A 16,151-nucleotide genomic window follows, 5' to 3' on the forward strand; every position below is an offset into this window, starting at 1 on the left:
AGCCCCCAGCGTCACCCCCACTCACGGCCTCCAGCTTGAACCCCAAAGGCTGACAGCCCTGTGGCCACAGGGCGCAGCGGGGATTCTCACCGGGCTTTCCCGCCTTGAGGGAACGCAGGCCCCTTCCCCAGTCTGCACAAGTGGAGGAAGGGGCAGCCCACCCTCCGCTCACAGTTGCCAGGTCAGGGCTCACCCCAGAGCCCGACTGTGGAAGCCTGCGGCCACCCTGCGGGAGCCAGCTGGGGGTGGGGTCTGGCAGACCTCAGTGCTGACTGGGGACGTGAGCTGGCTCCCCTCTGTTTTTTAAATTCAGCAGTCAGGTGAATCAGGACCCACCTCTGTGTTCTCAGCAGGTCACCAAAGGTGCATCAGCCGGCGGAGCCCAGTGATGGCCAGGGACACCGCCAGGACACACGGCACCAGGCGAGGCATGGCCAAACTGACTGTTCCCAGTGAAGCCCACAGCACTTAACCTCGGTCTCTCCGAGGCCTCCAGGTGCCTAGAGGGGGTGGCTCAGCTGGCCTCTGAAGTCTCAGTGTGCAAACACAACCCGGTGGCTGTCACCTTCAGGGAAGACGGGCCCTCGGACACTTCCTTGCCAGCTCCTTGGGTCAAGTGTATTCTCAGCTTGGGCCCATGTGCACCGGCCTCAGTGGGGTCAGTGACACCCCAGCACGCCTAGTCTGCCTGCAGCTGCCCAGGCCAAATGAGGATGGAAGGCCAGTCTTACTGCTCTGATATCCAGGACAGAATTTGGGATGAGCAGAACCAGTGCCAGTGAGCGGAAATCCCAGAGTACAGACACCAAAAATGGGGGAGAATACCCCCCAGCAAATGTCTGACAGACAACAATTCAGCGCTAAGACGTCCATCTGCGGAAACCTGGGAAAGGACTGCACACATCATAGCATCACACAGCCAATCAGCACACGAGACACTGCTCCACATTATTAGTCATCCAGAAACGCAAACTATCACGAGAAACCACAGGCTCCAACTTGGACCGGGTGGATGGGACGAGCAGGCCTGACACCAGCTGCCGGCGGGAGTCTGAGCTGCAGCAACTCACACAGGGGTATGGGGCACACCCCCCAGGGCACGGTGCCCCCCCCCCCCCTCACACAGCAAGTCAGGCCCAGGTGTCTTTCCGGCAGCTACAACAGCAATCTGAAAATGGCTCTGGAGGGCAGTCTTTCTGAGCAGGCAGTGCTTGCAGTAGCCATGACATGCTGTCCCCACCCAAGCCAAACGTGTCCTGCGGAGCCATGTTCTGAACAACGAAACACCATTTTGGTTACTTGTCGTGTTTAAGGACCTGAAGTGGTTGCCTACGGGGACATCCAAATCCCTTGGCCTGGCAGCGGGATGTCATCCTGCCCTGCCCCTCTGCACCATTGTCTCCTGCTGCTATGGTCCCGTGCCCTCCTCTCCACGGCTAAGAACTGCGGCCTCTCAGAGGAAGTTACAAGGCCCAGAGCCGGAAAGACCACGGCCAAGGTCCCGGGGCAAACGGTGGAGTCCAGGCCTGAGTCACTGCCCCCACTTATGGTCTGGGGGTCTCCTGTTCCCAGACCGTCTACCAACCTCTGTCGTCCAGGCTCCCTCCTTCCCCACCCAGCAGTGCGGGTCACAGGCATCCAAGGTCAAATGGGGAAAACCTGTGGGGCCTTGACACACCTGGTCCACGCCATCCCACCAATGGGGTGGTGAAGACCAGACCCCACGTTCTGAAAGCCAGTTTCAGGGGGATTTAGGGACAACACACTAAATAACTAAGATTTGCTTCTCAGTTGTGTGTGGGAGCCTCAACTCTATGACTGTCTGGAAGGGAAGAGTGAGCAGGTCAGCAGCCAGGTCTCCGATTCTGAGCCAGAGGCTGAAACCAGGGCGGGCGGAGTGCCGGTAGGTGAGCACCCCACTTCCCCACCCCTGCATGTGAGGATACAGGGAGGGACGAGGCGCAGTTTGGACACAGCAGGCAGGGGCTGCCTCCCACAGGCAGAGGACAGTGGCCCCTCTGCCACCATCCACTGCCTAAGCTTTCCCACAAACAGCTCTTAAACCAGCATGAGGTAACCTGGGGCCTGGGCCAGGGCAGGTGTGAGTCAGGCGCAAGTGCCCCAGGCACCCGCAGCCTTCACACAGAAATCCCTTGCTTTTGGCAAAACAAACGTGAGCCCTGGCCCAGCTGCTCCGGAGACGGTGGGCACAGCTGGCAGGAGGAGGGCTGGGGAGGCAGCTTCCTAATCTCTGGGCCCCCAACTGGATCATGGCACCCACCACGGGCATGGGAAGGGGTGGGGGACCCACTCCCAGCAATGAGGACGCCTCCCCCAACCCCAGCGACTCCACAGGGGACCAGCACTTACCCGCCCTCCCTCGTCGAACCGGCCGACATGAGAAAACCATGCGCGAGAGCAGAACCACGTGGGCATGACCACAGTCGGGCCGTGGGATGTAAAAACCTGGAAGCAGTTAACAGGGCAGAGTTAAAAGAGAACTGCAGCTTGTCACAAACACCCTACAATTTATTTCCCACAAAGTGTCATTCATGCAGAAGGTGACAAAGTACTTTGAGTGTCCCTTCTCCGTAGGTACAAGGGTTGAAGGGACTTTCCTGCCAGATCAATGGCGTCCAGCCTCCCCAGGCACAGAGGCAGAGGGACGGGGCCCATGGACATCAGCCGAGAAGCCCAGCCCGACCCCAGGCCCCATTCCCGGCTAATGCTCACTGGCTGTCTTACGGAGCCCTCCTCCCTGCTTCTGAGTGACGGCGGAGCTGCATGACAGTCAAAGGAAACAAACTGCTTTTGATTGTGAGAAGAAGAAACTTAAACAGCACAAAACGATTAGATGATTAGGTATAATAGTTTAGATGAAATGGGCAAATTCCTAGAAAGAAAGAAACCATGGAACTGACTCATGAAGAATCAGGAAATCTGAATGGATCTATAGCAAGTAGGAAAATGAAAGTGTAGTAAATAAACTCCTGAAAGAAAAGCCCAGGACAAGACGGCTTCACCTGTCTTAGCGCCAATCCTTCACAAACTCTTCCAGAAAACAGAAAAGGCGGGAACACTTCCTAACTCGTTCTACAAAGCCAGCATTTTCTTGATACCTAAACCAGTCAAAAATATCACAAGGAAACAACATACCACTATCCCTTATGAATACAGTTGCAAAAATCTTCAACAAAATACTAGCAAACAGTCCATCATCAGAGAAAAAGATTCTACACTAGACCCAAATGGGCCCTTCCCAGAAATGGAAGGTTGGTTCAACACATGACAAAAGATGGAGGTAAAATACCATTTAATAGAACAAAGGGTGGAAGTTACATGATCATCTCAACAGACGCAGAAAAAGCATCTGACAAAATCCAACACCTTTTCTTGATAAAAGTGGTCACCACAGGAGCAGATGGGAACCTCCTTAACCTGAGCAAGGGCATTTAGCAAAACCCCACAGCTGACATACTGAAAATGGTGAAATGATGAGGAACAAGACGAGAATGTCTGCTTTCACCACTTCTATTCAACACTGTGCATGAAGTGCTAGACAGAGCAGTTAGGAAAGAAAATAAGCAAACGGCACTTTATTTCTAGTTTGGAAAGGAAGAAGTAAAACTGTATTTACAGATGACACAATCGTCTGAGTAGAAAACCCTAAACAAATACACACTTTCTGTGCTAAGAGAGTTCAGTGAAGGTGCAGGATATAATAAGATCCACATACAAAACTCAATTGTTTCTATACACTAGCAATAAATAATCCAAAAATGAAATTAGGAAAGGTTTCATTTACAGTAGCATCAAAAAACATTCAGGAATATATTTAACAAAAAAGTGCAAGACTTACTCGCATACACTGAAAATTTCAAAACATCCTGGAGAGAAATTAAAGACATAAAGAAATGGAAAACCATCCCATTTTCATGAACTGAAAGACTGAATGCTGTTAAGATGGCAATGCCCCCAATGGATCTGCAAATTCGACCAGAATTCCAGCTGCCTTTTCCCCCAGAAAATGATCCTAAAGTTCATATGGAAATGCAAAGGACCCAGATCGCCAAAACCTCCTTGAAAAAGAACAAAGCTACATAAACCAAAACCAACAAAAGAAGAAGACAAACAAATGAGAAACAGAAACTCAGAGACACAGACAATAGTTTAGTGGTTACCAGAGGGTAAGGGGGTGGGGGGAGGGAGATGAGGGTAAGGGGGATCAAATATATGGTGATGGAAGGAGCACTGACTCTGGGTGGTGAACACACAATGGGGTATATAGATGATGTAATACAGAATTGTACACCTGAAATTATGTAATTTCATTAACAATTGTCACCCCAATAAATTAAAAAAAAAAAAAAAGGAACCAAGCTGGAGACTCACACTTAACCAATTTCAAAACTGACTGCAAACCTACATCATCAACACTGGCACCAACACAGGAAAGACCCAGGTGTCAATGGAACAGAGCTGAGGGCCCAGAATAAACCCGCACAGCTCCGTCCCAAGGGCTTTCAGAAGGATGTCGAGACAGTGTGGTGCTGGGGCAGCTGACCGTCCACACGCCAAGCCTTTCTAGTCTACAGATACTAGTGCAAAGGAGTCAACGGCCTACACCAGCTCGAACTATAAGACTCTCGGGAAGACACAGGTGTAAATCTCAGGACCCAGGATCAGGCCACAGTTTCCTAGATAGGACACCACAAGCAGGAGCAACCAAAGGAAAAAAGAGGTAACTTGGACTTCATGAAAATTCAAAAGTCTTTGCTTCAAAGGATACGATCAAGAAAGTAGAGCCAGCAGAGACAGCCTTCCCCAGAATCGGCTGAGTGTCAGGCCCATGGTGGGTGGACCCCACGAGCTCTCCTCCCTGAACTGCCCAGGGTCTTGGGGGACCAAGGCAGGAGGACAAGCTGTGCTGCCTGAGCCCAGGGAACGAGGGCAGCAAGCAGTTCTGGAAACCTGCCTGATGAATGACGGTGCCAATCAACGGGGACCGAGGACAGGCAGCTTCCCTGGAGCTCTGAGTCCTTCTGTGGTACCTACCGCCCAGCATCCCCAGAGATATGTGGTGTTGCCCCCACCCTGCCAACAAACATCACGCTCTGTGAGACATGAGCGGCTGAGCTGAACCCAAGAGACAGCCCCGACCAGGAGTGGCACCAGGCCGACCGCGGACCCCCTGCTTCCACGGGTAGCGTGGTGTGACGTGTACACAGCTCACCAGCCCTGCAGTGAGGGCAGGAAGCCAAGGGCAGACAGGTGGTGTCAATATGTATCTGCTCAGAAAGTGTTATATATTATCATATTTTCCCAAAGACTTCTATTTCATTTTGGTGATTTTTTTTCCCTATAGAGAAAAATTGTGACTCTGCTACTCCAACATGTTAAATAAAGACCTTCTTTAAAATCCTAATAAATCCCCACCCATGGCGTGCCTGGCAACATGTTTCCAGGAGGCCACATGTGTGCACAGTGGCACCGGAGCCCTGGGGCATGTGGAAGGGTGAGAACACAACCCAAAATGACACCCATCCTAAAAGTCATAGAATTTCAAGGGAACCAAAATAGCCAAAACAATCTTAAAAAAAAACAAGCAGAAGGTTGGAGGACTTACATTTCCCATGAAGCAAATTGCAAAACTGACTACAAAGCTACAGGAATTAAAACAGTGCGATTCTGGCAGAGACACAGACCAACAGAAAAGAAGAGAGGGCCCAGGAATCCCAAAATCCAGCTGGATGTGGTTGGCTGATTTTCAACAAGGGGCCAAGACCACCCAATGGGGGAAGGACGTCTTTCGAACAAATGGTGCTGAGAACACAGCACTCTGCACACAAAGTGTGAAGGTGGACCCTCACGTCCCACCAAATATGAAAATTAACATGGATTACAGATCCGAATGTCAGAGCTGAAACATTTTGTGACTTTGGATCAAGCCATGGTTTCTTAGATATGACACCATAACACGCGCAATTAAAAACGTTTGTATTTCAAAGTACACCATGAAGAGAGTGACAGACGCCTCAGAGGAGAGAAGATACTTTGAATCCACATATCTGATAAGGGTCCAGTATTCAGAATATATAAAGAACTCCTAGAATTCAACAAAAAGACAAATAAGCCAGTTTTCAGTGGGCAAAGGACTTGAATCCACACTTCCCCAAGACGACGTACGAATGGCCAATAGGACCTAAAGAGGCTCCACATCACCAACAGTTAGGGAAACACACCTGTCACACCCATTAGAATGGCCACTATAAAAAACAAACAGACCCTGGAAATACTAAGTGTTGACAAGGACGTGGAAACACTAGAGCCTCCTCACCAGTGGCTGGTGGGAATATCAGGTGTCCCGCTGCGTGGAAACAGCCTGGCAGCCCCTCAAAAAGTTAAGCATCAAGTTCCTGAATGACCTGCAGTGCCACTTCCAGTGCTCCCAGAACAGGAGGGGACACAGATAGACAAGGTAGGGCAGTGCTCACAGCAGCATTCTTTGCAACGACCAACGAGTGGCGGTCACCCAGTGTCCACAAACTAGGAGTGGATAAGCAGGATGTGGTGTAAACAGTAGGCACACACCATGGAAAATGGTTCCAGCGGGAAAAGGAATGAGATCCTGACACATTACAGCGCGGAGGAACTCTGAAAATATATGCCACGTGAAGAGGTCAAGCAAGAAGGACAAACACTGTGTGATGCCACTTGCATGGAATTTGTGGCCAACACAAGGCCACCGATGCAGAAAGCCCAGGGGCCGGGAAGGGGGGTGGGAGCGCTGTTCAAGGGGCGTCTCTAGCAGGGAAGACGGAAGCGCTCTGGGACTGGCCGGGGTGGGGGCTGCACACAGTGCGACTGAAACGGGCGACCTGATTGCGCAGAGCTCACGACAGTGAAAACATTGTTTGAGAGAGAGCAAAGCAGATGTGACCGCAGAAGCAGAGGTCACCGTGCTGCAGCCACAAGCCCGGGGACGGGGCCTCCAGAGGGAGCCTGACCGGACCCCCGGTGTGGGCCCCGGGAGGTGGGTCGGACGGGCGGCCTCGGGCTGCGGGAGGATAACGGGGGAGGCGCTTGTGCCGCAGGCTCCGGACGCCCGTCAGGGAGGAAGTGCCGGACGATCCGCCGGACACGCGCTGCCCGCCGATGCCCGCTTTCTGTAGGTTTCCCTGCGAAGCGAGCGAGGCTTGTCTGCGGGTTGCAAAGCCACAAGACACAGGCACGAAGGGGACCTTCTTGCACGTGCAGGACCGCGGGCGGCCGCGCGCTCGGCGAGTCCCACCCCGGCTCGGACGCCCTGGGCCCCGCGCCCCCCGCGCCCCGCGCCCCGCGCCCCGCGCGCCCCGCGCCCCGCGCCCCGCGCCCCGCGCGCCACGCCCCCCGCGCGCCACGCCCCCCGCCCCCCGCGCCCCGCGCCCCGCGCCCCCCGCGCCCCGCGCCCCGCGCGCCCCGCGCGCCCCGCGCGCCGCCCCCCGCGCCCCGCGCCCCGCGCCCCGCCCCCCGCCCCCCGCGCCCCCGCGCCCCGCGCCCCCCGCGCCCCCCGCCCCCCGCGCCCCCCGCGCCCCGCGCCCCCCGCGCCCCGCGCGCCCCGCGCCCCGCGCGCCCCGCCCCCCGCGCCCCCGCGCCCCCCGCCCCCCGCGCCCCCCGCGCCCCCGCGCCCCGCCCCCCGCCCCCCGCCCCCCGCGCCCCCGCGCCCCCGCGCCCCGCCCCCCGCCCCCCGCGCCCCCGCGCCCCGCGCCCCGCCCCCCGCGCCCCCCGCGCCCCGCGCCCCCCGCGCCCCGCGCCCCCCGCGCCCCGCCCCCCGCCCCCCGCCCCCCGCGCCCCCGCGCCCCCGCGCCCCGCCCCCCGCCCCCCGCGCCCCCGCGCCCCGCGCCCCCCGCGCCCCGCCCCCCGCCCCCCGCCCCCCGCGCCCCGCCCCCCGCCCCCCGCGCCCCCGCGCCCCCGCGCCCCGCCCCCCGCCCCCCGCGCCCCCGCGCCCCGCGCCCCGCCCCCCGCGCCCCCCGCGCCCCGCGCCCCCCGCGCCCCGCGCGCCCCGCGCCCCGCGCGCCCCGCCCCCCGCGCCCCCGCGCCCCGCGCCCCCCGCGCCCCGCGCGCCCCGCGCGCCCGGCCGCCCGCTGCCCAGCCCGGGACGAGCGGCCCCGGCCTTGCGGGCCTCGGGGCGGAGCAGAGCCCGAGTGGCCCGCGCAGGGGGCGCCGCTAAACCTCGGCCGACACAGCGCGGCTTCGCGTCCGTCCGTCCGTCCGTCCCAGTGACAGCGGCTTCCCGACGGCCTGGGCCGGCAACACGCGCGTGTCCCCGTCCGCCCCGCGCGGCGCGAAGCGGGGAAACAACGGACAGACTCGGAAACGCCGGGACCTGAACGCCGACGACACGCCCGGGAGGCAGGGCAGGCCCCGCTGCGCCGCCCCCACGCGCTCACGCGGCCCACGCGCCGCGGCCCCCACGTGGACTCCCGAGGCGGCAGGGGCGCCCCGCACCGGCCGAGGCCCAGGCCCTCCGAGCGCGCCCCCCCGGGGGCCGCCCTGCCCGCGGCCCCTCCGCGCAGGACCCCAGCGGGCCGTGCTCGCCCTTCGCCCTTCGCGGAAGGCGTTGGTGGCGTCCCCTGCTCGCTCCGCGTCCCCTCCCGCTCCGGGATCTGCTGTGTCGCCGCCTGGTAACTCAGACCCCGCTTCTTACAATGTCGTCCAGAAGGACGCGCTTGTCGTCCAAGCGAGGCCTCACGAGACGCGCCGTTTTCCCGGGGTCCAGAGTCTGGGGCTCGCTCCGGTTTCCCCCCAAGAAAGTGCCCTTTGCAAACACATTCCGTGTCCCGCGTAGACGTCCGGCTCTCTGCCGGCTGCCGCGGGGCACAGGGAACACTGAACAGACTCTGAGCCGCGACAAACGTGTCCTCGGGTCTCCAGGGCGGGCGTCAAGGACACACGCTAGGACGGACCCCGTGAATGCTCTCTGTGCTGAAAGGTCAGGGAAAGTAAGGGCTGTGGACTTCACATGAGCTCAGTCCTTATTTAAGAATGAGAGGCCCTCGTGTTCAAGAATATGAAGCATTTCACAAAATGCACCGATCTCATTAGCCTTATCTTACCAGGAAGTGATACGAAATCTGAGAGACAAAGAACAAAGTTTCTATGACTCATTTCCAGATTCCTGTGGTTTATTATCCTGACTTCTAAATTCTAATTTGTTGGAAGACTATCTTTAGACAGATAACAAATTTTCCAGTATTCTGAGATTTTAACACCCACATAGCAACAAGAATAAACTTGGATGTGAAATCCTAAACCTACGGCTTCTGCATCTAATACAGACAGACATGAATATGAAGCTCCCTTTCTCACACTGCAGCAGGTAAGTGGTGTCACAACATGACAGACACACAGACCAATGGGACAGAACTGAGTCCAGAAACCAGCCCACACAAGCATGGCCAACCAACTTCTGACCAAGGCCCCGAAGCCTGTCTGTGGATCTACAGAGAAAGTAGTATTCTCAACAAAAACAGTGCAAAGACATTTGGACATTTGTAGAGAAAACAAACCTTGACTTAAAAATCAACTTAAAATGAACCACAACTCTCAATGTAAACGTTAAAACTGAAACTTTTAGGAGAAAATCGTCGTGGACTACAGGTAGCTGAAGCATTCTAAGATGCCCATCCAAGGCACAACCCATTAAAAATAATTCATCAGCTGGAATGCATCAAAATTAAAAATGTTGGCTCTGGGAAAGACTCCGCTAAGTGGATGGAGAAAAGCCACAGCTGGAAACTCTCATCCTGGAGCTCCTTCCTGAAGGAGAAAGTCGGGTTTAGCAAAGCGCTGTCTTAGGTAAACTCCCACTGTAGGGATTCTGCTTGTGGAGATGGTTTCACTCCTTGACACGCTGGAGTCAACTGAGTGTGTGAGAGGTGGCTTTGCATCTTTCTTACCTACACTCCCGCCGACCTGTTCAGCGCTGTGGGGACAGGACAGAGAGTGCGTGACTGCCACGCTGTGGACCGCACAGGGCACGAGAAGTGGTGGGGGTGCAGTTAGAGAGCAGCTCTGCCTGGCACAGCCGTGTCCACTCCACTGTGTCCGGGTGGGGCCCAGACGGGCAGGAGGCCCAGACGGGGGGCCCCCGGGGGCTGAGAAGGAGCCAAGGAGGGTGTGCAAGTGCAGAGGACTGGACTATGTCCCCCCAAGTTATGCAGCACCCCAACCCCAACTGGGGCCTTTAGGGAGGTCATCCAGGCTCTATGAGGTCAAGGTGAGGCGCTGATCCAAGGGGACTGCTGTCCCCCCAAGAAAAGGAACAGACCCGGGCATGAGCGCAGAGGGAGGGCCGTCTGCACGCCACGGAGAGAGGCTCAGGAGAGGCCAGCCCTGTTGGCACCTTGCCTGTGGACGGCCAGCCTCCGGGGCCGTGAGGAGTGAATGTCTGTTCTACCTGTAATGGCAGCGTGAGCGGGCTAAGACACCCAGAGGGAGGTGTGGAGGACAAGGATGGGGGGGCTGGGAAAGGGGGTGCACTACACACGCTTCTCCTGCCTGCCCTCCTGTGGTCAGCTAGTACACACAGAGCAGACAGGCCACTCAGGCAGCCAGAGCCAGCACATTGGCCTGGGGAAGGGCCCAGCCCATCCTGCCAGCTGCCAGGACCCCCAGGGTCAGCCTCAGAGGCAGGGAGGGGGTCTGGCCTGGCCTCTCCCTTGTCCCCATGGATTCGAGAGATGCAGGCCCCTTGGGAGTAGCGCCTCACTGAAGGCGGAAAGTGGGCACTGCCTAAACCAGGTGTGTTTCCAGGCCATGTGTGCAGCTGGCACAGGGCTAACGTGATAGCACCTGACCTAACTCTGCCTCGTGAGACCGACTCAGACATTTAAGTAGACACACCGAACACCAAGGCGAGCCATGCTGCTCACAGCTCCCAACTGTGCTGGCGCAGACACGACAGACGCCCCACTAAAGCAGAAGTGGCTTCCACAGCAGTACCAGTGGGAAATGGCTCAGGTAAGGCACATCTTCTTAGTTCTCTGGAGAACCGTCAGACTTTACCTGCCCCCAACTTGCTGAAGAAAATCCCTATTGCAGAGGCCTCCACCTCAGTTACTTCTATGGTGCCTGGTAACTCGGGCTTCCTGTTAGCCCTTGGCCCAGAACTCGTACTTCTGGTTGAAACAGTGCTGCTCCCTTTGCATTACACCCTCAGTGTCTATGCATGAGTCACGTCCTACCAGCAAATCAAACATAGCTCAGAGGTCTCTCCTGGGGGTGGCTGCCCCCTCCTCACCGGGGAGCAGGTGGGCCTTTCCAACGGCCCTTGTGCAAAGCCAAGCCCGCCGCACACGGGGCCATGGCTGACTGTGGCCAGAAGCTTCCCCACTGCCTGTAAGAACCGGAAGGTGCCTGCTAGCTCTCCACGGAGGCAGCTGTGGTTCTTTGTTCAGAAACACAGAAAAGGAACCAGCGGTGCATGTCCTGGCCAAGTGTCTGGTCACAAGCCCTCGGTTGGCCCTGTCCGCAGATGAAGGACCAGGAGAAGTGTGGCGGGGGATGCAGTCCTGGTGTGACGAGAGCTCACGAGTCCCACTGCTGACACCCAAGTGGCACTGAGAGACACAAAGCAACATGCAATTCTGTGCCAGCCCTCAACAGCGTCCGAGTCGGGACCATGTCAGTGCTGGTTAGAAGCCACGCTGAGTCCTTCCAGAAACTTCACAGCCCGGACAGGCCTCGTAGGGCTGACAGCCCCAGACAGCCCCGCTCTTCTCTCCAGCTATGAAGCCACCAGACACTAACAAAGGTGACAGTGTCACAGGACCGGCAAATGCAAACGCACCGGTGTGAGAACCAGCATACTGGGGAAAGCTAGTGACACAGGTCTGGTGACAGAAGCAAAACCGGTGGCACGCAACAGGGAGGGGCACATGATTCCGGTCACCCAGTCATGTGACCTGACCTTGCGAGGGGCTGCAAGGCCCAGACAGATGGATGGACGGAGCCCCCCAGGAGTTCAGTGACCGGACAAGCCCCACGGAGGAGCAGCTCTAACTTCAGGGGCTAATCGTCATCACAGTTCACTCCCCTGACCCAGCACTCAGCCTTTCAAACAGCAATTCCTGTATGGTAGGCTCACAGGAAGTGAGGCCACTCGCCCGCAGGGGCCTCGTCCTGGCTGGGAGTGGGGGCTGCTCCCCACTGCACCTGTGGTGGGGAGGTTCTAGGGAACGGCTCATGCTGGACACAGAGTCTGGGGGTCGGCCATCCGCAGGGCAGCCAAGGCCTGGCTGGGTGAGAGGCAGACGGGGCATACCTGGGCTCCAGCGACCCCCAAGAGCTGAAGGTTGTTTTAGGCTCTGTTTTGGGGTGATCTGTTATGGAGCATTGTCCGGCTCCTGTACCTAAGCTGAGGTAGTAGCTTATTGAGAGGCAGGTGGACAGAGAATGTTGTTTACCTGTTGTCCCCGTTACTCTTCTCAGGATGGGATCCACTCAGAGCACCCCGTCCTGCCATCTGCCCCACAGGGGTTTCCGGCCCATAGCAGCCCACGCCTCCCTTCCAGCTCAGGGCCAGCTCCTGACCACTGCTGGACAGCTCCGACCAGCCCGTGCCCCTCAGCCTCCCAGATCAGCCCTCCTCCAGCTGCAGGGTCCTGGGGATGGCCCCTGCCTGGCCAGAAACTTAGCCTTTCCTGGACTCCCCAACCCGAGAGCTCGGCCCTGCCCACGCAGTCCAGCCGCCATCTACCTGGAACCCCTTCCCTGGAGGCCTTGGCCACCCCACAAACCGGGGAGAAGAATACCTGGGTCAGGAGCTGATCGGGCGCCAGCTGGTTGATCCAACGTGTATACCGTTCAGTGGAGTTGGGCGGCTCTCTCCTCACTTGGCAGCCTATAATCTGCAAAACAGCAACAGCCAGACCTTAGAGAAGAAAGTCACTGTGAGTACATGTGTGCACACACCTGTATGTGTACCTGTGTGTCACCTGACACAAGCTGCACGTCTGGGTCGCGTTCAAACTTCTTGGAGTGAGGGGAGGAGGGGCAGGCAGAGTGCTGCACGGTCCTGAGCGGTGCTTGTCTCAGCGGCGCGAGGTGAGCCTGCTCTCCACCGAGCTGAGAACTTGTCACACATACACCCTCCCCACCCCAATGCATTCAAACTAAAATGACCAATGTGCAACTTCAAACACCAAGTACCTCCCAGACACTCTTCCTGAACCTTAGCTCTGTGCCCCCAGGGCAGCAAATCGGAGCTGGCCACCTGTTGCCTCCTCTAGACAGACGAGCGTGGCAGTTCTCAGAGCTCACGACCCCGGCCACCTCCCTGTCCAGGCACCAGGCAGCACCCACGGGGCTGCCCGATGGGCACCCCCAGCCAGAGGCTGCACATCAGCTGCCGTACCCTGTCCTCCAGCACCCACGCCCCCTGCCTCCTACTCACTGTCCCCACAGCCCTCTCTCCACACACCCGTCCCGTCCCCTGGCAGCACCTCGCATCTAGGGGGCCACCTGCACTTCTGCTGGAGGACCCGTGTGCAGGCTGTTCAGATGTCACTAAGACAGCCAGAGGCGGGTCTGGAAGGGGGTGGTCCCTGCATCAGCTATCAGGGGTCTGCTCCTGCGTCACCAGCAGCCTCAGGCCGCAGAGGCCCAGAACAGGGCCCTGATGCCCTTTAGGGCTGGGCATGGCAGCTGGGGCATATCTGTCTCTTGGGGAGCCCCCCATGAGGTTCTCACAGGCAGCCGGCTGTGGCTGTGACCTACCGTCTGGTCCCGTGAGTGTGCTGTCTCCACCTCACCGACCAACAAGGAAAGCAATGAGGAAAGTCAGAGTGGTCTGTAAGTCCTGGGGTCAGTGTCCTTTCTAGCAAAGTATGGTGGGCGCCTCCCAGTGTACAGAGCTGCCCTGTGTGGAGATTGTATTGATTCAGTCATACTAATGAGTTGCCAGGCGTTTGCTTGTGTTTTTTCGTTATCGAGCTTTTTCATTACACTCTTTTTGGAGGAAATGGTAGATTCACATGTAGAGAAGAAATAATAGAGAGATCCCGTGTACTCTTCACACGGCTTCTCTAACAGAATCATCCTGAAAACCAAGCGCTGGCTCCCTTGGGACTGAGCTCAGGGAACAGGGACCCTCAGATGCCTGCAGCCACATCCACCCCTCCTTCACCAATGACCGTTATTCCAACGCTGTACTTGTGTCTTTGTCACGTATGAATGGGATCATACACTGCAGCCTTTTGGGACTGGCTTTTTCCCTTTCACAATTCTCTGGAGATTTGTCCGGGCTGCGTGGGTAACAATAGTTTGCTCTTTGTTTGGCTGAAAACTATCCCATAGAGCAGACAAACCAGTTTGTTTCACCTGCTACAGGACATCTGCAGGTTTCTAGTTTGAGGCTGGAAATTACTATTTATTCCTAAGTACTATGAATTTTCAGTCTTGTTACTATTAAGCACTATCCATCGGCTACAAACATTCACAGAGGCTTTTGTGTGACCATAAGTCTTCATTTCTGTAGGAGAAATGCCCAGGAGCGTCACTGCTGGGTTGCATGGTAGCAGCAAAGTGACTTTGTAAAGAAACTTCCAGACTGTTTCCCAGGGCGGCTGCACCGTTTGTCCCCCCAGTGTGGTCCAGCCTCACACCCCCAGCATTCGCTGCTCCACGATTGTGTGAGTTGTTCCCAGGTGGGTGGAGGCCGTAGCTCCCAAGGTCACCGTCCTTTCCCTGACATCTCTTCATGTCAAACCTCTGGCCCCCGGCTTACGTGCCATCATCGGTCCATCGACTTCAGTGGAATGTCTTTTCATGTCTTTTGTCCATTTTCCACTTAGATAAAACACATGGCCATAAGTACATATTCATTTTACATATTGCTGAATTCTCTTTGTGAATTCTTTTCCGTATTGTAAATTAGAACAGTTTGTGCTTTGTCACCTGCCCAGGGTAAGGTTTCCCCACACACCTCATCTGACCAACACATACATTTTCTTTTTCTTTTTTTAAATTGGGGAACAGTGTGTTTCTCCAGGGCCCAACGCTCCAAGTCTTATCCTTCAATCTAGTTGTGGAGGGCGCAGCTCAGCTCCAAGTCCAGTCGCCATTTTCAATCTTAGTTGCGGGGGGCACAGCCCACCATCCCATGCGGGAATTGAACCGGCAACCCTGTTGTTGAGAGCTTGTGCTCTAACCAACTGAGCCATCCGGCCACCCCAACACATACTTTTTAACTGTCTATTGTATCTATTTTCTGGTCTTGTTGAAACTGGCTTGCTTTTGATTGCTGAACAGACAAGATTTTGAGGGGGAAAATGCTGATCAAAAGCTGTGAGGTAGGAATCCTCCATGTCAAAGGTATTCCCAAATGTGAACGTAATGGGGCTTAACGTCCATCCACAAACACCAAGGCCCCAAGCCCCAGGTCCACTGTGTCACAAACAGCTGCCGGGGGATGGGGTGACAGATGGGCCAAGTGCACCCAGCCCCTCCAAGAGCTTTGTCTCCAGCCAGACCCAGGGAGTCTGGGAGTCGGCAGCTGGGCTGCTTCTGGGTTGGGAGCTGACTGAGGCTGTTTCCACTGTGAAGGCCTGAGCGCCCTCTCCCAGACCCTTCCTACACGCTCATGCTAATGATGGAAGTTAGAACCACGCGTGGGGGGGTGTCTCACATCAAGAAAGAGGATTAGGTGGGGGCTGGCATGACACTGGAGCTTCTGGGGCTGGCAGTGAGCACTGGGCCACAGCTGAAGGGGAGCGGGAGGTGTCCTATGTGCCTTACTCTCCTTTAAAGGGGCATGGACCTGTTTTTCCCTTGTGGACCCTCAGTGCCACACCAAGCTCTTCTCCGGTGCGCCCCACCCTGCTTCCAGGGCAGCTGGCAGAGCCCACCACCCACGTAGGAGAGGCACACTGAGCATTTGACAGCATGTGAGGCTTCGGAGGCTCAGGGCAGAAGCCAGGGCACGGCAGGGCCTGGCACCAGTGTGTACATGGACAGGCTGAATGAACCCATGGCGTGTACAGCCTTGCCGAAGCCTGTGGTGGCGCCATCCTGCTTCTGCTTTCATGGGGGTGCAATGATGGAGGTGCCGGCCACCCTGCCAGCATTTCCACAAGCTGGGGCCACCAGGCAGGATGTTCATGAGCTTGTGG

At 56.9% G+C, this 16,151-nt stretch overlaps 1 protein-coding gene across 6 annotated transcripts in view; it reads right to left on the bottom strand.

Annotated features, from left to right (window-relative positions):
• Positions 1-16,151, bottom strand: part of B3GNTL1 (UDP-GlcNAc:betaGal beta-1,3-N-acetylglucosaminyltransferase like 1) — a 51,389-nt gene that overhangs the window by 21,112 nt on the left and 14,126 nt on the right. For all 6 annotated transcript variants that reach the window (XR_013991935.1, XM_081028709.1, XM_081028708.1 and 3 more), the window contains exons 6-7: positions 12,795-12,890; positions 2,371-2,466 (exon numbers count right to left, since the gene is read on the bottom strand). Coding sequence is in view for 5 of the 6 variants with exons in the window: in XM_081028709.1 (XP_080884835.1) it covers positions 2,371-2,466; positions 12,795-12,890 (192 nt within the window). In the remaining variant the exon portion in view is untranslated. The remainder of the gene's footprint in view (positions 1-2,370; positions 2,467-12,794; positions 12,891-16,151) is intronic.

Source organism: Rhinolophus hipposideros (assembly GCF_964194185.1).
Source record: "Rhinolophus hipposideros genome assembly, chromosome: 20".
Taxonomy (NCBI): Eukaryota; Metazoa; Chordata; class Mammalia; order Chiroptera; family Rhinolophidae; genus Rhinolophus; species Rhinolophus hipposideros.